At 34.8% G+C, this 25,004-nt stretch overlaps 1 protein-coding gene across 1 annotated transcript in view; it reads left to right on the top strand.

The window, feature by feature from the left end:
- Nucleotides 1-25,004, top strand: part of GMIP (GEM interacting protein) — an 85,277-nt gene that overhangs the window by 10,431 nt on the left and 49,842 nt on the right. The window contains exons 3-4 of the mRNA XM_075859510.1: nt 154-247; nt 5,994-6,066. Coding sequence (XP_075715625.1) covers nt 154-247; nt 5,994-6,066 — 167 coding nt within the window. The remainder of the gene's footprint in view (nt 1-153; nt 248-5,993; nt 6,067-25,004) is intronic.

The following is a 25,004-nucleotide window of genomic DNA, read 5'->3' as shown; positions in this document are numbered from 1 at the left end:
CCAATCTATTTTTTTTTTACTTTATTTAGTATTTCGTCCCAATAATTTTATGTAGGAAGAGTGGACCATTTGTCTGACTTCCTGCTACCTATATATTATTATTATTATTATTATTATTATTATTAATAATAATAATTGGCGTGTCTCTTGTAGATGTGAACGCACAGATTCGGCCTGCAGAAGGACGGCAAAGATTTAGTGAAATATTCCGAGATCTGGATGCCCTGGAGATAGGTCTTGGGAACGAGTGAGTATGACCAGCACATTTCTGACTATAGTTTGGAATTTTGGTTATTGAAGAAGTTGTGGATGGAATAGAAGATAAAGAATGCACACAGTGTGTATTTGCCACGCATATTTTCCTGAGGCAAATCCGCAGCAAAATACTGTACCAGCAAAGTAAATGCGATTATAAGTAATCTCTTCTACATGTAATGGAATTTATCCGCATGTAAATTGACCTGCAGTGTGGATATTAAAATCCACAGCATGTTAATTTATCTTGCGTTTCCGCCTCAGAACTGTATCTAACAAGTTTATACAAAAACGCACCAAAATCCGCAGCATAAAACCACACCTATTTCCGAATAAAAATGTAAAAACCGCACCTAAAATGCACTAATTACAGAATTACCTGCGTTTATCTGCATTTTTGCTGCAGATTTTCTGCACCAAATTTCGCAATGTGTGCATGTAGCCTTATTATAATATATTAATATATTATAGAATAATCATACCATGGAAAGAAAAATTACTAATGTTCATGAATATTAGATTCTGATGTGGACTGTGGTAATAGCATTGCTGCAGAGGGACTATCCAAAGTGCCCCTGGAGGCATAATTGAGTTCATATAGAATGCCCATATAAAAGAAATCCAATATTCTAGGGGTGAGGATGAGAAGGATTCCCAATTCAAGAGAATATTTTTCTGTGCATAAAACATTAGAAGATGCAGAAGGCGTTGTTCATATTGTGTCGGGATCACTTCTTCCACCAATACATGCAGACTTCCCTTAATGGGCGTATAGCTGGGAGGCCTAATCGGAAAATAATAAAGGAATGTGTCTGTTTACAAAAGGACAATATAAAGAGACATTCACATGGGTGGACGTGGCCTAGCGCTGCTCGAGAGAGGACGCATCCATTGAGTTCTCTGCTCGGATTTGTTTAATCCATAAGCATACTGCTAATTAAGCAACTACAGACACAAGATCAGCGGGTACTAGAGACAGGGATCCCCTTTATCCCTGAAAGGCAGTGAAAAAATACATCCCAGGGATGCAGATCTCTATCGCGCCTATCCTAGGCCCTGAATTTTTCGAGTGGCGTCATCTTAACAGGGCCGCTTGCTCTCCTCTGATGCGGGACTAACACCGGTGTGTGGAATAGACCCAAGACAAGATCGTCGCTTCTCCGAAGCTCTCTGTCAGACGAAGCCTGAAAGGCAGGCTGAGGCCTTGATGCTCACCGGAAGCCAGGACCTAAATTAGTCTCTCCACTAGGGGAGTTGCGGTGGCCCCATCAGGAAGCAATGCACAAAAGAAGAGTGTGTCCTAAACATCTCAGTGGACCATAGAACGGGTCCTCATCCTTTCCCAGAGGAAAATTCAAGGAAAAACGCTTCTCTGCCACCAGGCACAGGTAGGCGGCAGCCACTTTTATTACTGCGGACATTATTTAACTACAGGCCGCACATCCAATTGCATATGGGAAACCTCTTTTAAACACCATAAATGTGAATGGGTAAAGTCCCTCCTCTGACATTAACAAGACATAATCTAAGCATAAGGCTTGTTTCACATATTATCAGCATTCACTTATACGGACGAAGAGCATAGCCCAAATCTTTCTGATTAAAAGTCAAATAAGAACATCACATTCCATCTGCACTTACTAGGAGCCACGCTCCAATTTTTATAGTTGACCTTGATGAAACTCACCATAGATTGACAATAAAAATTCCATGTGACTGTAACTGGACATTTCTACCCTACCCTCAAAGATTCCCTATGGAATATAGCTCTTAATCAGTTGAATGTTTTAAACTTTATCTCAATTCTCAACAAGTTATACAGAAAAACAGACCAAGATGGGTAAAACTTCAAAAGACTCAAATGAGGACCAAATCAAAAACAGCAAAACCACAAAGAAAAACTTGGTAGCAGACAGATCAAAACAAAAATTGTCATTTGATGTGCCTCACAGCTCCGGCTCAAGAGATAATACTAAAATGGACAAACTGAGTGATAACTTTTGCTCTGGCACATGGTCAGAAAGTGATGAAGAGGAACCACCAACTCAACAATCTACTGATCTGAGAGAATACATTCAGGCTCTCCCGACAACTGATTGCATAAGGAAAATGTTCAAAGAATTCACTCAAACGATGAAAGAGGAAATATCCGAGATTAGAAATGATGTCAAACAGGCGTTTACAAGAATCCAATCATTATAAGATACTTGTTCACAAGTGAAAGCACATTCTGAAAAAGTCTCAGAGATCTTATTGGATAAACAGAAAGAATTGTATTTACAAAAATTCCATATTGATGACCTTGAAAACAGATCCAGGAGAAATAATCTGAGGATTAGGGGCATCGTGGAATCAGTCAAAGATATGGAAATTCCAATTGCACTCGGCCAGATCTTCAACAAACTTATTGGTAAGAACTGAGAAAATGATGTGGGCATTGAGAGAGCACAACGAGTGTTCAGCCCTAAGTCTGTGAAACCTGAAAAATCAAGAGACAACTTATGCTGCTTGCAAAGTTTTAGGGTGAAAGAAGAGATATTTCATAAAGCAAGGTATGCCAAAAAAAATTGAGTACGAGGAAAATGAAGTCTTGATATATCAAGATTTATAGAGATTAACTCTAGAGCTAAGACGTCAACTTCAACCACTCACAAGAATTCCCAGCGACAAGAATATACCATATAGAGGGATGTTTCCATTTGGATTGGTAATAACCTTTAACAACAAATCGTTGACAAAATAAACCCCAAAGGACTTAGAATTCACTCTTAAAAAACTGGACTTGAACCGCCTACAAATTCCAGATTGGACCAGTTCAGAAGAGAAACGCGACTTACCTCCGTTCCCAAGACCCGAGAATTGACAAATGACCTGCTAAGAAAACCAAAAAAATAAAAAGATCTGAACCTGAAATGGGAAAAACACCAAAAAGAAAAAAGACAGATGGTTACAGAACTGAGTGCCCGACCAGATTCTTCTATTTTGAGTCACAATCAATCTCCACAACCAGATTGAAGTGTACATATTTTGGATATCTGGTAAAGAATTTATATAATATTAACCACCTTCTTTATTACAGATAATGTGTTTACTATAGCTTCAGATATTAAGATTTTTTGTTAGAATTAACTATTATTGTTATACTTAAATGTCCTCCTTATGATTACTAACACTATAAAAAAAATATTGATCTCTCCCACCCCAGGGTTCGTGATTCGAGCAATTAATTCCAGCTGCGATTGGATTTATCTTATCTAGCTCACAGCCGGCAGCAAAAATTTGTAATAATTGTGTATAAATATATACTTATGTATATGTTTAGCTCTCGAAATACATTCCAAGTTACCCCTTTCCTATTATTTTATGTCTCCGCTAAAGTCACATTTTGTTAGTTTCTTAGAAAAATTAAAAAATTTATGTAGCGTTTATTCAGGAAACTCACTTCAAAAAAAGCTATACACCACTTACAAAGTGTAAAACATATACGAAATGGTATAATTCCCCTTCGCCCTTGAAGAGATCAAAAGGCGTGGCCATAGTTATTAATAAGAACACTCCCTTCATTTTTAAAGATGTCCTAGTAGAAGCTGAAGGAAGATTGGGAACAGTTTATGGTAAATTATTCACATTTAATAATCTTTATTCACCTAACATATCACAACATGGATTCTTTAACCAAATCTTTCTAAAATTAGAAAACTAAAAAGCTACTTGCAGAAACTCAATTGGTTGATGCTTGGAAAATTTGTAATCCGTCTAATAAAGACTCCTCCTTTTACACAGCAGTAGATAAAAAATATTCCAGGATAGACTATTTGTTTATTCCACACTCCTCAATCGGCGCTATAGATAGAGAAGCCTATGGCTCCACCTCTATTTCTGATCACTCTCCTCTTAGGGTATGTTCACACGCAGAGTGAAAAACATCTCAAAATACGGAGCTGTTTTCAAGAGAAAACAGCTCCTGATTTTCAGACATTTTTTGTGCCACTCGCTTGCATTTTTTTACGGCCGTTTTTTTAGCTTTTTTCACTAGAGTCTATGGAAAACCGCTCCAAAAAACGTTCCAAGAAGTGTCCTGCACTTCTTTTTCACGCCCGTTTTTTTACAGGTAAAAAAAATGCAATGAAAAATGCTCAGTCGGAATAGAACCCTGTTTTCCCATTGAAATCAATGGGCAGATGTTTGGAGGCGTTCTGCTTCCGATTTTTCAGGCGTTTTTCGGCCGTTGTTTGGCCGTTTACGGTCAAAAATAGGCCGTGTGAACATACCCTTATACTTATTCTTGCACTCTCAAGAAACCAAGGAGAACAATACTTCAATTGGAAACTTAATGACAGTCTCCTTATAAACAGTGAGAATAAGGCACATCTTTCTTGTATTAAAAATTATTTCTAAGATAATTTTCCAGATAATAATTGTAATACAAACATCTGGGAAGAACAAAAAGCGGTAATGAGGGGGCATTTGATTGAATTTCTGCTCTAAGAATGGGCCTGCCCGTGCCGTTATTAAGGACTGAAATAGGACATGTTCTATATTTTTCAACGGCACGGGCACCTTCCCATAAGCATACAGGAAGGTACCCATGGCCAATAGAAATCTATGAGCCCGTAATTATGGGCCGTAATTACGGGCGTTTTTACGTTCGTGTGCATGAGGCCTAACTCTGAGACGCCATCATTTGTTGGGAAATGGGAAAAAGAACTAAACGTACAATTTTCTAAGAAAAAGTCTAACAGTATTCTCAGGAACGCCCATTCTGACTACTGTTCAATATGAATACAATAACTAAATGGCAAAATAATATCCTGCTGGTACAAAACACCAGACCTGCTAAATAGAATCGGTCCCAATTACTCCCCCCAAATGCTGGCGTTGCAAAAAAGAAATTGGAACCCCTTCACACATTTGGTTCACATGTGATCTCATTCAACCCTTCTGGATAAAAAGTCAGAAAATATTATGCAAATTACTTAAGTATAAAATCACTTTGACCTTAGATTTAGTACTACTGAATATAGACACATCACATAAAACCCTCAATAAAAACTCATGTGCCTCATTTCTCATAGATGCAGCAAAAGCAATTATTGCGAGGAACTGGAGAGAGTCGCACACCCCATCGATTTTAGAATGGAGAAAAGACGTTTGTTCAATTCAAACATTAGAAAAAACATAGAAACATATCACAAAATCTGGGATCCGTTGTTGACTCTACACGGCTCACAATATTTAGACTCCTTTTAAAGGGAAAAATATAAAAAAGTATGTGGGGTGACCGACTCCTTCCGAAATTCACATTTGACTTTTCATGTTCATTTTCTTGTGACTTAAGACAAGGATATTAAATAAGTCTAAAAAATTCCTGTTCGGCTGGACAATATTGTAATGGATGTAATAGCAGAGACAAAGGTTCATGTTCCTGCTTATTTCCTTGTCTGGTTCTCCAAATCAATCCCTTCCCTAACCCAATTCCCTTATTTTTCTAATGTACCCTTTCCACTTCGCTTCCTCCCTTTCAAAATTTACAAATAAAGAATTTACAAAAAAAAAAGAGACATTCACAGACCAAGTGGAAGGCACCACATCTAGTAAACTGCAACCCATGGCACAGAGGCAAACGATGGGGTCTTTTGCCTTAATATGGACCAATTAGATATAAAACAGGTGGAACTTTTTGAACTTTTTCCAGCTTTGATAATTCTGAAATTAATAACCGTGTTTATTCCATGTAGGACCGTGGACATGTTCCTAAATGACTCTGGGCTAGCAAACTCTGAGATTCAACATGATGAAGAAGAACCACTGGTGAGACATGGAAAATATTAGTATGTTTATTTGTGGCAAATGAGGGTAGGGACAGATATTTCCTTTCATGTGGTGTTATCATTTCATTTATTAGACATGGCGGCCAGAACTGTGTGTGCTAAAATATTGAATGGTCTGATAAAAAAGAGCTTTGCACTGTTAATATGCTCCATTATCATTCCATAAGAAGGGGAGGATGGCATTGTTAATGATCTCTGACGAAGGTTGGCACTGTTTTTCATAGTGGTATAATTGTGCGCGTCAAAGGGAGGCTACGAGTATTATTGTGTGATATCATTAGGTGTCGTAGAGGGAAGTTGGCACATTCTTATTAGGCAGTGTTATCATTTTGTCTTATTGGATCTGTGGTATGGGAATATGTAAGCAGTAGGACATGCAGGCAAGCAAGGGGCCGGGTTGATCATTTGGGCATTAGGGCAGTGCCCAATGGCCAAAGGAGGCCCTCGGCACCTTAGTCAGTGAGGGCTTTAAGTGCAGAGCCTGCAACAACACAAAAAACTAAGTCATAAGTGCTCCTCAAATACAAATTATTAATACAAATCAAGTGTATTATGGCTATAGTATATTGGTAAGAGGCCCATTAGCTTTAATGCCCAGAGATCGATCTCAGTCCAAACCATTGATCATTTTTAAACGTCTGTGTTTGATTGCCAAGCATTTACAGAATTTCTCTGTAAAAGATGTGCAGGTTAATCCCAGAACTGTGGTCCAAGATAAAACCATGAACGCATTCAGGCAAAAAAAAAAAAAATACAAAAAACTCGCTGTAGAGCAATCCTTACCCTTGTCAGAAAGTGAGAGTGGAGAAGAACATATTCAACTGTATTGTCAGCCATTACAAGACAGCGGACTTGGACTGATGACCTCACTTGCCTCAAGCCTTATTTCTTGGGCCTGGAACTGATGACATCACTGTGCTGCCTGTGTTGAGCTTTCAGATAGACTTTCTCACTTACTAGTCACTCTGGAAATTAACATAGCTGCCTACTCACAGTGGACTCCAGGTAACTCACCTTCACCTTCCCACGCTTCCTACTGCTCATCAGGTAATATACTGTACCTACCGCCTTCCCTTGGCACCAGTTCACCTACCTCCCCACACTATACATCGGGAAATCTACCCAGCCTCCCCACTAGACAACGGAATCTTGCCTACATATATCTGAAAACTTGCAAACAAAAATCCATCTCTTTTTTCCTTTTTATACAGTATGCATTTGTGAGAAAAATATTTGTGGCATGTTCCATGCTGTGGCATTGCTGCTAGGAGACACTACAGTGCGTCACAGAAGCACCATATGGCAGCATATGGAGTGCCCACAGCTCCAAAATGAATGACCCCTAGGGACTCTGAGTGCCCCTGAATAAGCCTTGTGACCACAGCTTTATTGTGTGCATGCAGCCTTAACATATATGAATTGTAATACAAATAATGATGTAATTATGTAACAATATGGTTTATATTTAGTTCATTTTAGCTGCTGAACGTTCTTATCCGGTCTTGTATGTACCTTTTAATGCAATCAAATACTCTATTGAAACCATTATACAGCTGCATATCAATATTTTTCCCAAAAATACTTGGCCTAGTGGCAATTTGTAAGTAGCATCAGGTTTTCACTGCATTATTATTATTATAATATTCATTTAAGAGAATGAATGTAGTGGACACTGTGTAACTAAGAATCAATGGTTGTATGTTCCTAACTATAATGCATTAGAACAGGGGTCTCAAACTCAGCCGGTAAAAGGGGCCACACAGAAGAAATGTGAAGTTGGCGGGTCGCATTACATTCAAATTTGATACAATACAAAATTATTGTTATTCAATTAGTTATTTGAACTAATATAACAATACTACATTACTATAATACTACTACATTACTATAATATTACTACATTACTATAATACTACAATACTATAATAATAATACAATACTATAATAATACTGCATTACTATAACAATACTACATTACTATAATAATACGACATTACTATAATACTACATTACTGTAACAATACTACTACATTACTGTAACAATACTACAATACTATAATAATACTACATTACTATAACAATACTACATTACTATAATAATACTACATTACTATAATACTACATTACTATAACAATACTACATTACTATAATACTACATTACTGTAACAATACTACTACATTACTGTAACAATACTACAATACTATAATAATACTACAATACTATAATAATACTACATTACTATAACAATACTACATTACTATAATAATACGACATTACTATAATACTACATTACTGTAACAATACTACTACATTACTGTAACAATACTACAATACTATAATAATACTACATTACTATAACAATACTACATTACTATAATAATACTACATTACTATAACAATACTACATTACTATAATACTACATTACTATAACAATACTACATTACTATAATACTACATTACTATAACAATACTACATTACTATAATAATAATACTACATTACAATAACAATACTACATTACTACATTACTATAATACTACAACATAACTGTAACAATATTGCAATACTATAATAATACTACATTACTATAACAATACTACATTATTATAATAATAATAATACTACATTACTATAACAATACTACATTACTATAATACTACTACATTACTATAATAATACTACATTACCATAATACTACATTACTGTAACAATACTACAATACTATAATAATACTACAATACTATAATAATACTACATTACTATAACAATACTACATTACTATAATAATACGACATTACTATAATACTACATTACTGTAACAATACTACTACATTACGGTAAAAATACTACTACATTACTGTAACAATACTACAATACTATAATAATACTACATTACTATAACAATACTACATTACTATAATAATACTACATTACTATAACAATACTACATTACTATAATACTACATTACTATAACAATACTACATTACTATAATACTACATTACTATAACAATACTACATTACTATAATAATAATACTACATTACAATAACAATACTACATTACTACATTACTATAATACTACAACATAACTGTAACAATATTGCAATACTATAATAATACTACATTACTATAACAATACTACATTATTATAATAATAATAATACTACATTACTATAACACTACTACATTACTATAATACTACTACATTACTATAATAATACTACATTACCATAATACTACATTACTGTAACAATACTACAATACTATAATAATACTACAATACTATAATAATACTACATTACTATAACAATACTACATTACTATAATAATACGACATTACTATAATACTACATTACTGTAACAATACTACTACATTACGGTAAAAATACTACTACATTACTGTAACAATACTACAATACTATAATAATACTACATTACTATAACAATACTACATTACTATAATAATACTACATTACTATAACAATACTACATTACTATAATACTACATTACTATAACAATACTACATTACTATAATACTACATTACTATAACAATACTACATTACTATAATAATAATACTACATTACAATAACAATACTACATTACTACATTACTATAATACTACAACATAACTGTAACAATATTGCAATACTATAATAATACTACATTATTATAATAATAATAATACTACATTACTATAACAATACTACATTACTATAATACTACTACATTACTATAATAATACTACATTACCATAATACTACATTACTGTAACAATACTACTACATTACTGTAACAATACTACTACATTACTGTAACAATACTACAATACTATAATAATACTACAATACTATAATAATACTACATTACTATAACAATACTACATTACTATAATAATACGACATTACTATAATACTACATTACTGTAACAATACTACTACATTACTGTAAAAATACTACTACATTACTGTAACAATACTACAATACTATAATAATACTACATTACTATAACAATACTACATTACTATAATAATACTACATTACTATAACAATACTACATTACTATAATACTACATTACTATAACAATACTACATTACTATAATACTAAATTACTATAACAATACTACATTACTAAAATAATAATACTCCATTACAATAACAATACTACATTACTACATTACTATAATACTACAACATAACTGTAACAATATTGCAATACTATAATAATACTACATTACTATAACAATACTACATTATAATAATAATAATACTACATTACTATAACAATACTACATTACTATAATAATACTACATTACCATAATACTACATTACTATAATACTAAATTACTATAATAGTACAACATTACTATAATAATACTACATTACTATAACAATACTACACTACTATAATACTACATTACTATAATAATACTAAATTACTATAACAATACTACATTACTATTATACTACTACTTTACCATAGTAATACTACATTACTATAATGCTAAATTACTATAATAGTAATACATTACTATAATACTACATTACTATAATAATATACTACTATAACAATACTACATTACTATAATACTACTACATTACTATAGTAATACTACATTACTATAATAATAATACATTACTATAGTAATACTACATTACTATAACAATACTATATTACTATAAAAATACTACATTACTATAACAATACTACATTACAATAACAATATTACTATAATAATACTACATTACTATAATACAACATTACGATAATAATACTACATTACTATAATAATACTACATTACTATAACAATACTACATTACTATAATAAGACTACATTACTATAATAATACCACATTACTATAATAATACCACATTACTATAACAATACTACATTACTATAATACTTCATTACTATAATAATACTACATTACTATAACAATACTACATTACTATAATAATACTACATTACTATAGTAATACTACATTACTATAATAATAATACATTACTATAATAATACTACATTACTATAACAATACTATATTACTATAAAAATACTACATTACTATAACAATACTACATTACAATAACAATATTACTATAATAATACTACATTACTATAATAATACCACATTACTATAACAACACTACATTACTATAATAATACTACATTACTATAACAACACTACATTACTATAATAATACTACATTACTATAACAATACTACATTACTATAATACTACATTACTATAACAATACTGCATTATTATAATACTACATTACTATAACAATACTACAATACTATAACAATACTACATTACTATAATAAGACTACATTACTATAATAATACCGCATTACTATAATAATACCACATTACTATAACAATACTACATTACTATAATACTTCATTACTATAATAATACTACATTACTATAACAACACTACATTACTATAACAATAATTTGCGAAGCTCTATTTTTTCTGGAAACTTTTTGATAAGAAGATGGATTTCCTCAACATGCACACCTTACATATTTTGCTGTGGAAAATATGCAGCAAAATCGCAGGAAACCGTAAGAAATTAGCAGAAAAAAAAGATTTTTGAAGAAAAACCGATAATGTTTTTTTGATGCGTTTTTCGGTGCGGTTTTTATGTTTTGCTGCGTAAATAGCTGCGTTTTCTTGGTGCGAGTTTTGCTGTGTATTTCTTTAGAACTACAGGGATAGAATTCACAAGCAGAATCTCGTGATAAATTGACATGCTCCGGTTTTCGAAAATACGCACTGCGGGTCAATTTACGTCACAGAAAATACCGCAGCGGGGACATCAGATTACCTGGAATCTCATGTATACAATAGATTCTCATAGATTTTGCTGGTACTGTATTACGCTGCATTACGCAAAACCGCACATAATACGCAACATGTGCACTCGGTCTAAGGGTATGTACACACTGAGTTTTTTTGCAGTCAGAAAATTTCTTCCTTCAGGAATTTTGGGGCAGATTTTGACCTGCCTGCAATTTCTTGCCGTGATTTCGCCCTCGGCCGTCGAGTGACGTGGGCAAAAAATGCAGCGAAAAGCGCTTAGTTCCCTAATTGGACGACAAAGATATGCATATGTGGTGCCCGCAACTCAGCTGACCGCAGAAAATTTTTCCTACTTCTATAACCAAATAAAATAATTTCAATTTTCCAAATATATATTAGCCATTTGCTGCATCATTACATACATGATCGTGATCCTGCAGTGAACAGAAGCTGTAGCAGCGTGATGCCCGCATGGGGGACATCTGTGATTGACATAAACCCTCCAACATTAACAGCCTGGATCAGAGAAACCTCAGATCTCCGCAGGGGCGTTACTAGAAAAGGCAGAGCCCTTTTGAATGCCCCCCTCTCAAACATTAACATTTACCAGCTCCATGGAAATATTTAGGCAAGTACACACTTTCCTGCCAGGTCGTGTTTAAAAAAACCAACAAAAAAACCCTACAGCCCCAAAGGATTAGAAATAGCATTACAGCTAAGCATTGATATGTTAGCCCAGGCAAGATCCCTAAATTCATTACGACCCCCTGCCGGAACCCCAAAATGATTAAGACCTTAGACCAGACTTCTTATCACACCTCAGACCAGTCAAAAAAAAAAGTTATAATATTCAGACCCAAATTTACTTACCAGCCTTGGGTCTCCTCAGTCCATTTCACTTTCAGGCGCTGCCTTGCTGAATCTCCTGACATTGGCCAACATCAGGAAATGTTTCCTGGACTGGCAGGGACGCTGCCAGCGTCTTTTATGATCAGGGATACATGCCCTAAGTAGAAAAGAAAAAAGAAAAAAGAGATTCAGAAATGTAAATAGGCACTCTTGGGCTCAATAAAATTGAATAATTATTTTATTTCTTGACTCCAGATAATACCGGAAAGAGTAAATTTATACATATACAAAAAACAATTTAAAAAGAGAAATCTCCTGGCCAGGGAAAGAACATACGAGTATTATTCAAAACACAAGTAGTATAACCTAATAATTGTGTGACATAATGTATGTGTTTCAAACCATTTTACAAAAGAGTTTCCAATAGGAAAACCGCCATGATATGTTCACACCTGCGGTTTCCAAACATATATTCAATGTGTATCAGAAATACCAAGAAACCTGTTTAGAACAATGGTTAATCATATAACATGTAATAAGCCTTCAGAATATAGGTAATATTACAAGAAAAATATAAAGTATGATATATATATGTACCACACATTAACAAGACGATTTCTTGAAAAACCGCTAGACTGTATTCACATTTGCGGTTTCCAACCATATATGTATTAGGTATAATAATGTTGCCAAAGGACCTTTTGACAGTAACTATTGATGTTATAATATACAATAGACCCTTCGAGACAAGATTGATATTACCAAATGGATATATAACATGATGTATATGTTATACAATTATACAATTGAATTTCAAAATGGAAAACCGCTGGACTGTATTCACACCTGCGGTTTCCAACCATATATGTATTATGTATCCAAATATTGCCCAAGGGCCTGTTCGAGGTTACTGTTAGTGATATTAATAAGGAAGATATTTTCTACCTACGTATGTAATATGATTTGGCTCTCAACAATAAAAATGGCCTCATTAATTGAATAAATGTGGTTATAAGCACGTTTTTTTCACTCTCATCGAGTAGATGGATAATTCCAATTCAAAGCTGATCACAATAGGAAGTCTCTTTCCCAGACCCACGAGTCTGTATGTAGCTCTCAGGCAGTTGAATGTTCGAAGAAAAAAACTTTTTGATATTATAAGCTTTTCAATGGATTTTTACCTTCACCTCCGACATCCAATAAGTGCCAGGAAGACCATGCAAGGAGATAATTTACTCCGATGTAGAAAGTATAGTAGATCTCCTCAGGAGGAAAATTCACCTGTATGGTCACACAATTGATTTAAAAACAGCCACGACTCCACAATTATTTCTCTTGGCGCCTTCCTCTATAGATCCATGCTGGTAACAACCATTGTACTCACTGGGATAGAAGCCCAGAAATGCAGGATCATGCACTGAAATTTCAGACGAAAAGAAGGCACTCCAAGAGGAACAGACCAAGCCGGGCAGAATCGCACGCCGGCAGCCGAATAGGTAATGGTTCCAACGTATGTTCCTTTCCACAGAAGGTCTTCAAAACTGGACAGGTATTCTCTGGGCAGGGTTAGGACGTCACTACCCGCCCCATTGATTAACACAGCTGACGCGTTTCATCCCTGAACGGGATTTCTTCAGAGCAGTTTGACAATTACTACCAATCACACTATATTTATATAGTGTCCCAACTTCATTCATTGGTTCCATAATCAAAAACATAATGTTTCACATAAAGATCTTGTGGATATTATATATTTAACTCTTGCATGAAATGCCGCCATGATGTATATCTCTCAATTTAAATAACAGACAAAAGAATTTATATATTCAAACCAGCAATTAGAATATCCAAAAGATCAAAATACATAGAAAATATTTAATATTTATCCGGAGGAGGGTAATCAGTGATGTGTCTCTACTTGGTCAAAAATGAGATCAATCGTTAAATTTAAATACCATTACTGCCTAGATTTTATTAATAAAATTAAATCTTCCGCTAATACGGTTAGCCATTACTGTACAGACTTTACGATGGATTTATGGAGGAAAATATTTTTTCTACATCAAAAGGAGATCCCCCATTGTAACGGAAGATGAAACCTGTTCAGTTCTTTCAGCACATGTATGTATATGAACTATATTCAACAATACAAGAAAGTATATGAGATACAGATGATACCTTAGGGGAGGCAGGGACGGAGAACTATTACCAGTTAAGGCATCAGTACCCGGGTCCCCACCGCCCCCAAAGCAGAATCAATCCCAATACAATAAATCTAAGTGTGTAAATTTAACTATTGAATTACATCACATTGAATATATGCATAAAAAGAGCTATGATGACTAACAGGAGCCATCCCACCCATTTGAGATTTTTTATCCAATAGATTGATCATTTTATATTGGGAATAATGTTACCCACAATCATACTAATAAAGGAAGATTATAATTGAATAAAAGATATATAAGTTATCCAGATGAAGAGGCAATTTAGGGTTAAACTTTCAGATTTCAATAACAGGACCAGAGATTTTTATATTAAATTCAAAAAGATTTTTTTCCCAAGAATTTCACAAACAATTATCCTAGATCATCCTCCAAAGGTAACATAGAGAGGATTCCTTTCTTTTAATCCAACATTTTTTTATATATCAAAGATAATATATATATAGAACCAACTGATTCCAAAGTACTAAAAATTGGGGAAGATATGGAGCAATCTTTCAGACCCCAACCGTTTAAAGGAACATGTTAAATTTAATTTCATTATTCAATCCCCAAGGATTCAAAGTTTTTAATGTATAAATCCACATAGTTTCCTTCTGAAGGAGTATTCGATTGAGATCACCTCCCCTTCTATCTTGAGATAATTGATAAATCCCCATAAATTTTAAGCCAGTTGGAGATTGAGCATGGTACGTTTTAAAATGTGCAGCTAGAGGATTAGCCATTTCACCCTTGTTGATATCTCTAATATGTTCACTGATGCGAACCTGTAGTTCACGTTTCGTTTTCCCAATATATTGTTTCCCACATGGGCAAGTAATAGAGTAAACGACCATGGTTGAGCGACAATTAATAAAGTTATAAACTTTAAATTCCCTTTTATGTTCACTATCCAGAAATTTGTCTGATTTTAAGACATACTTACAGCATTTACAAGAGCCACACATGAACATTCCTTTGGGACGTTTCTGTAACCATTTCTCATTATTTGGGGTCCTTCTCTTAAACTCAGAACTCACCAGCAAATTCCTCAAAGTAGGGGCCTTTCTTGGAACCATACTCGGTATGTTCCCTACTATTGAATTAATTCTTTTATCCAAAGTCAAGTGTGGCCAGTTTTTAATCATCAGATTCCGGAGTATGTTCCAATGGGACCCATACCTTGAAATGAATCTAACTCTATCATCACTATTATCCTTTTTGACTCTTTTAAGAATTTCCTCTCTATTATGCATAGATGCTCTATTGTATCCTTTCTTGATCATTTTCTTGGAATAACCCCTATCTTCAAAGCGAGATGATAAATCTTGCGCTTCGCTTTTAAAGTCCCTGAAATCCGTACAATTACGACGAATTCGAAGGAATTCACTAATCGGAATCCCCTTAATTTGAGATGGAAAATGATGGCTGGTTGCTGCCAAGAGGGTATTACCAGATGTCGGTTTCCGATATGTGGTCGTTTTTAATTTATTTCCTTCTCTATGGATATTAAGATCTAAAAAGCTAATATGATCTTTGTTATGAGAGAAAGTCAGAAAAATATTAAGTTCATTGGAGTTTAAATCACCAATAAAACTTTCAAGTGAGTCCAAGGGTCCCTTCCAGCACAAGAGAACATCGTCCATGTATCTCAGCCAAACGGATGCACATTTTCTGAAAAGAGGATGAGGATATACTATGAACTCCTCCCACCAGCCCAAGTGCAAGCAGGCATATGATGGTGCACAGGAGGATCCCATAGCCGTTCCACGAACTTGACGATAAAATTTACCATCAAAAGAGAAACAGTTATAATTCAAAACGAATTCCAACATTTCAATAATAAATTCATTTTGATGGGCCCAGTCTCCTCCCCTCCTCTCCAGAAAATGCGCAGCCGCCTTAAGGCCAACATTATGTGGGATGGAAGTATACAAGGACTCCACATCCAATCCTACCAGGATAAAGTCTTCCTCAAAATTCAAATTATTGATTTTATTAAGAAGATCCCCCGTATCCAATACAAAAGATGGAAGTGTACGCACAAAAGGTTTCAATTTTTCATCAATATATTTGCCAAGATGATCTGTTGGGCCATCACACCCTGAAATAATAGGTCTACCTGGGGGTGTATTCCTATTTTTGTGTACCTTAGGGAGTACATATATTGTAGGCATACGGGGTTCTCTTACCTCTAAAAATTGGAACTCATTTTTGTTTATTAGGCCCTCATCCAATGCAAAAGTCAATTTTCTATTCAAAGTTCCCATTATGTTATCCAGTGGATTATCATTCAAAAGGGAATATGTATCCGTCTCCAATTGTCTTCTAATTTCACCGACATAGTCATCCTCTCTGAGGAGGACAACATTCCCACCCTTGTCACTGGGCTTTATTACAATGTTCTCAATATTTTGTAGTTCTTTTAGGGCTTTTCGTTCCCTTTCAGTTAGGTTGTCCTCACACAGAAAGGAGGACCAGTCGATGACACTTATATCTCTAAGCATGGCCTCCAAAAATGCATGTGTATATCTGTTAGAGTGTATACTAGGCATAGTACTACTTTTTTTACGCAAACCCGTGAACTCTGGGATAATCTCCGCACGGTCCTCTCTAGGAATATCTATATTCTCCAATAGGTTACCTTCCTCCCATAATTCATTTAAATCCGCTAGGGTGTCTAAATCAGACATTTCCAAATCTATTTCTCTCTGTGATTCTAACATAACATTCTCATTTTGAATATTCCTCTCATTTTTTTCCCCATGCCAAAGTCTCAAAAGAATCTTTCTAAGAAAAAGGTGAAGATCTTTACATATTTCAAATTCCTTACCAGGGGTAACTGGTGAAAAACCCAAACCACGATTTAATAAAGATATATGGTGTGTTGATAGAGGGAAGTCTGTTAGATTAATTATATTATTCAGATTATTATCTATCTTCCCCTGCGTTGTCTTGTATTGGGTCCTCCTTTTTTCTCTACTATTCTTTCCTCTCCGAATTTTCCTCTGTTTCTGTCCCCTAAAAAAGAAACCTTGGATTGTGATTCCTCAACTCTAACGTGTTTACCCATCTCATTGTCACTAGATAGGTCACTTGTAGTTTCCCCATCTGTTGACATAAAGGTATTTCTTCTCACCCTTACTCTATTCCTATTCTGTCTTGGAATTATCCATCTACTCGATGAGAGTGAAAAAAACGTGCTTATAACCACATTTATTCAATTAATGAGGCCATTTTTATTGTTGAGAGCCAAATCATATTACATACGTAGGTAGAAAATATCTTCCTTATTAATATCACTAACAGTAACCTCGAACAGGCCCTTGGGCAATATTTGGATACATAATACATATATGGTTGGAAACCGCAGGTGTGAATACAGTCCAGCGGTTTTCCATTTTGAAATTCAATTGTATAATTGTATAACATATACATCATGTTATATATCCATTTGGTAATATCAATCTTGTCTCGAAGGGTCTATTGTATATTATAACATCAATAGTTACTGTCAAAAGGTCCTTTGGCAACATTATTATACCTAATACATATATGGTTGGAAACCGCAGGGGAAGATAGATAATAATCTGAATAATATAATTAATCTAACAGACTTCCCTCTATCAACACACCATATATCTTTATTAAATCGTGGTTTGGGTTTTTCACCAGTTACCCCTGGTAAGGAATTTGAAATATGTAAAGATCTTCACCTTTTTCTTAGAAAGATTCTTTTGAGACTTTGGCATGGGGAAAAAAATGAGAGGAATATTCAAAATGAGAATGTTATGTTAGAATCACAGAGAGAAATAGATTTGGAAATGTCTGATTTAGACACCCTAGCGGATTTAAATGAATTATGGGAGGAAGGTAACCTATTGGAGAATATAGATATTCCTAGAGAGGACCGTGCGGAGATTATCCCAGAGTTCACGGGTTTGCGTAAAAAAAGTAGTACTATGCCTAGTATACACTCTAACAGATATACACATGCATTTTTGGAGGCCATGCTTAGAGATATAAGTGTCATCGACTGGTCCTCCTTTCTGTGTGAGGACAACCTAACTGAAAGGGAACGAAAAGCCCTAAAAGAACTACAAAATATTGAGAACATTGTAATAAAGCCCAGTGACAAGGGTGGGAATGTTGTCCTCCTCAGAGAGGATGACTATGTCGGTGAAATTAGAAGACAATTGGAGACGGATACATATTCCCTTTTGAATGATAATCCACTGGATAACATAATGGGAACTTTGAATAGAAAATTGACTTTTGCATTGGATGAGGGCCTAATAAACAAAAATGAGTTCCAATTTTTAGAGGTAAGAGAACCCCGTATGCCTACAATATATGTACTCCCTAAGGTACACAAAAATAGGAATACACCCCCAGGTAGACCTATTATTTCAGGGTGTGATGGCCCAACAGATCATCTTGGCAAATATATTGATGAAAAATTGAAACCTTTTGTGCGTACACTTCCATCTTTTGTATTGGATACGGGGGATCTTCTTAATAAAATCAATAATTTGAATTTTGAGGAAGACTTTATCCTGGTAGGATTGGATGTGGAGTCCTTGTATACTTCCATCCCACATAATGTTGGCCTTAAGGCGGCTGCGCATTTTCTGGAGAGGAGGGGAGGAGACTGGGCCCATCAAAATGAATTTATTATTGAAATGTTGGAATTCGTTTTGAATTATAACTGTTTCTCTTTTGATGGTAAATTTTATCGTCAAGTTCGTGGAACGGCTATGGGATCCTCCTGTGCACCATCATATGCCTGCTTGCACTTGGGCTGGTGGGAGGAGTTCATAGTATATCCTCATCCTCTTTTCAGAAAATGTGCATCCGTTTGGCTGAGATACATGGACGATGTTCTCTTGTGCTGGAAGGGACCCTTGGACTCACTTGAAAGTTTTATTGGTGATTTAAACTCCAATGAACTTAATATTTTTCTGACTTTCTCTCATAACAAAGATCATATTAGCTTTTTAGATCTTAATATCCATAGAGAAGGAAATAAATTAAAAACGACCACATATCGGAAACCGACATCTGGTAATACCCTCTTGGCAGCAACCAGCCATCATTTTCCATCTCAAATTAAGGGGATTCCGATTAGTGAATTCCTTCGAATTCGTCGTAATTGTACGGATTTCAGGGACTTTAAAAGCGAAGCGCAAGATTTATCATCTCGCTTTGAAGATAGGGGTTATTCCAAGAAAATGATCAAGAAAGGATACAATAGAGCATCTATGCATAATAGAGAGGAAATTCTTAAAAGAGTCAAAAAGGATAATAGTGATGATAGAGTTAGATTCATTTCAAGGTATGGGTCCCATTGGAACATACTCCGGAATCTGATGATTAAAAACTGGCCACACTTGACTTTGGATAAAAGAATTAATTCAATAGTAGGGAACATACCGAGTATGGTTCCAAGAAAGGCCCCTACTTTGAGGAATTTGCTGGTGAGTTCTGAGTTTAAGAGAAGGACCCCAAATAATGAGAAATGGTTACAGAAACGTCCCAAAGGAATGTTCATGTGTGGCTCTTGTAAATGCTGTAAGTATGTCTTAAAATCAGACAAATTTCTGGATAGTGAACATAAAAGGGAATTTAAAGTTTATAACTTTATTAATTGTCGCTCAACCATGGTCGTTTACTCTATTACTTGCCCATGTGGGAAACAATATATTGGGAAAACGAAACGTGAACTACAGGTTCGCATCAGTGAACATATTAGAGATATCAACAAGGGTGAAATGGCTAATCCTCTAGCTGCACATTTTAAAACGTACCATGCTCAATCTCCAACTGGCTTAAAATTTATGGGGATTTATCAATTATCTCAAGATAGAAGGGGAGGTGATCTCAATCGAATACTCCTTCAGAAGGAAACTATGTGGATTTATACATTAAAAACTTTGAATCCTTGGGGATTGAATAATGAAATTAAATTTAACATGTTCCTTTAAACGGTTGGGGTCTGAAAGATTGCTCCATATCTTCCCCAATTTTTAGTACTTTGGAATCAGTTGGTTCTATATATATATTATCTTTGATATATAAAAAAATGTTGGATTAAAAGAAAGGAATCCTCTCTATGTTACCTTTGGAGGATGATCTAGGATAATTGTTTGTGAAATTCTTGGGAAAAAAATCTTTTTGAATTTAATATAAAAATCTCTGGTCCTGTTATTGAAATCTGAAAGTTTAACCCTAAATTGCCTCTTCATCTGGATAACTTATATATCTTTTATTCAATTATAATCTTCCTTTATTAGTATGATTGTGGGTAACATTATTCCCAATATAAAATGATCAATCTATTGGATAAAAAATCTCAAATGGGTGGGATGGCTCCTGTTAGTCATCATAGCTCTTTTTATGCATATATTCAATGTGATGTAATTCAATAGTTAAATTTACACACTTAGATTTATTGTATTGGGATTGATTCTGCTTTGGGGGCGGTGGGGACCCGGGTACTGATGCCTTAACTGGTAATAGTTCTCCGTCCCTGCCTCCCCTAAGGTATCATCTGTATCTCATATACTTTCTTGTATTGTTGAATATAGTTCATATACATACATGTGCTGAAAGAACTGAACAGGTTTCATCTTCCGTTACAATGGGGGATCTCCTTTTGATGTAGAAAAAATATTTTCCTCCATAAATCCATCGTAAAGTCTGTACAGTAATGGCTAACCGTATTAGCGGAAGATTTAATTTTATTAATAAAATCTAGGCAGTAATGGTATTTAAATTTAACGATTGATCTCATTTTTGACCAAGTAGAGACACATCACTGATTACCCTCCTCCGGATAAATATTAAATATTTTCTATGTATTTTGATCTTTTGGATATTCTAATTGCTGGTTTGAATATATAAATTCTTTTGTCTGTTATTTAAATTGAGAGATATACATCATGGCGGCATTTCATGCAAGAGTTAAATATATAATATCCACAAGATCTTTATGTGAAACATTATGTTTTTGATTATGGAACCAATGAATGAAGTTGGGACACTATATAAATATAGTGTGATTGGTAGTAATTGTCAAACTGCTCTGAAGAAATCCCGTTCAGGGATGAAACGCGTCAGCTGTGTTAATCAATGGGGCGGGTAGTGACGTCCTAACCCTGCCCAGAGAATACCTGTCCAGTTTTGAAGACCTTCTGTGGAAAGGAACATACGTTGGAACCATTACCTATTCGGCTGCCGGCGTGCGATTCTGCCCGGCTTGGTCTGTTCCTCTTGGAGTGCCTTCTTTTCGTCTGAAATTTCAGTGCATGATCCTGCATTTCTGGGCTTCTATCCCAGTGAGTACAATGGTTGTTACCAGCATGGATCTATAGAGGAAGGCGCCAAGAGAAATAATTGTGGAGTCGTGGCTGTTTTTAAATCAATTGTGTGACCATACAGGTGAATTTTCCTCCTGAGGAGATCTACTATACTTTCTACATCGGAGTAAATTATCTCCTTGCATGGTCTTCCTGGCACTTATTGGATGTCGGAGGTGAAGGTAAAAATCCATTGAAAAGCTTATAATATCAAAAAGTTTTTTTCTTCGAACATTCAACTGCCTGAGAGCTACATACAGACTCGTGGGTCTGGGAAAGAGACTTCCTATTGTGATCAGCTTTGAATTGGAATTATCCATCTACTCGATGAGAGTGAAAAAAACGTGCTTATAACCACATTTATTCAATTAATGAGGCCATTTTTATTGTTGAGAGCCAAATCATATTACATACGTAGGTAGAAAATATCTTCCTTATTAATATCACTAACAGTAACCTCGAACAGGCCCTTGGGCAATATTTGGATACATAATACATATATGGTTGGAAACCGCAGGTGTGAATACAGTCCAGCGGTTTTCCATTTTGAAATTCAATTGTATAATTGTATAACATATACATCATGTTATATATCCATTTGGTAATATCAATCTTGTCTCGAAGGGTCTATTGTATATTATAACATCAATAGTTACTGTCAAAAGGTCCTTTGGCAACATTATTATACCTAATACATATATGGTTGGAAACCGCAAATGTGAATACAGTCTAGCGGTTTTTCAAGAAATCGTCTTGTTAATGTGTGGTACATATATATATCATACTTTATATTTTTCTTGTAATATTACCTATATTCTGAAGGCTTATTACATGTTATATGATTAACCATTGTTCTAAACAGGTTTCTTGGTATTTCTGATACACATTGAATATATGTTTGGAAACCGCAGGTGTGAACATATCATGGCGGTTTTCCTATTGGAAACTCTTTTGTAAAATGGTTTGAAACACATACATTATGTCACACAATTATTAGGTTATACTACTTGTGTTTTGAATAATACTCGTATGTTCTTTCCCTGGCCAGGAGATTTCTCTTTTTAAATTGTTTTTTGTATATGTATAAATTTACTCTTTCCGGTATTATCTGGAGTCAAGAAATAAAATAATTATTCAATTTTATTGAGCCCAAGAGTGCCTATTTACATTTCTGAATCTCTTTTTTCTTTTTTCTTTTCTATTTAATTCATATCAGGAATGGCACCGTGCTATATTATATTGCAATTTTGGGTTCTTTAGGTATGGTTTGTAAAAACCACATCTGTTTTTCTTTATATCATACATGCCCTAAGGCATATATTTTTCTCCCACCACCAAATTTTTTTAATGAAATAACATTTCTAGCACATGATGGCACTAGATATAGCGCCTCAGCAGTACAATGTCTCTATATATACTGTAAAATGAATAGCAGCACTGCCGGGCCTACAAATTATTGCCTCTTCAAAAGCACTAATCTATGTGTGATCGTATACCTCTAAATAATACAGTTACCAAATAACACCACTGTACAAGGAGCAAATATTACCTTACATGTTACCATAATGCTGTTGCTGCACAAAACCTAGTATACCAAGACCAACATTACCAATAATTACACTATATATGGGCTAAATAATACCACCACACAAAGTCAAATATTACCACCTCATAGTGACTAAATAGCACCACCATACTGTTATTGAACAGTACCAAGACCATCATTACCAATAATAACACTATATATAAGCGGGGAAATAATACCGCCACACAATGACCACATATTACCACTACATAGTGACTGAATAATACCACCATACTGTTAAGGAATACAATCCATTGTATAAAGACCAATATTACCAGCAAACATTGACCATATAGTAGTAGATACCAGTTATACACAGGCACTCTGCTGACCATATAAATGAATACATCACAGTTACCCAGTAACTCACAGGTGAGTCTATGATTGGAGTGACTTTTCTTCTTTATCCGCCCTTTACGACTCCTCCCGAACAACAGCTTGTCTCTGCAGAATTCAACACACAAACAACTGTGGCTCCTCACTTTTTCAGCACACTCCCCACCCATAGTGCCCCAGATTGCAATAATTCCACACTTGGTGCCGCACATAATAATAGTACTCCCTCTTTTATGCCCTTTACAGAACCTACACAGTGCCACTTTTAGTCCCCCCACACAGTAAAAATGCCCCCTTTATGCCCCACACAGTTATAGTGCCCCTGTTCTCTTTTCTATGCCCCAAACAGTAAAAATGCCCAGTTTGTGCCCCCTACTCAGTAATAATGCCCCATTTTATGCCCCACTCAGTACTAATGCCCCTTTTATGCCCTCATTCAGTAATAATGCCCTCTTTTATACCCCCACTCAATAATAATTCCCCCTTTTATGCACTCTTTAATGCCCTATATTTTGCCCTCTACAAAATTATTGCCCTACCCACCATTATTAGTGCCACTGAAAAGAAAAAAAATGACTCAATTAACTGTGTGGTGGGACTTCTTCCTCTCCAGCGCAGGGAGCGGGATGATGTGACATCGTTGCCCCACCTGCATAAGTGACGGGGCAGGAAACTCTGCCAACATTTTTAATTCAAGGATGACTGACACCATGGCCAGTTAGCAGCCTCTACCACTGCTACGGTGGTGGTTACAACCCATTTAACTTGT

This window comes from Rhinoderma darwinii, chromosome 3 (assembly GCF_050947455.1).
Source record: "Rhinoderma darwinii isolate aRhiDar2 chromosome 3, aRhiDar2.hap1, whole genome shotgun sequence".
In the NCBI taxonomy this organism is placed as follows: domain Eukaryota; kingdom Metazoa; phylum Chordata; class Amphibia; order Anura; family Rhinodermatidae; genus Rhinoderma; species Rhinoderma darwinii.
The sequence above is the reverse complement of the archived record's forward strand: the minus strand, read 5'-3'. Positions and strand labels throughout refer to the sequence as shown.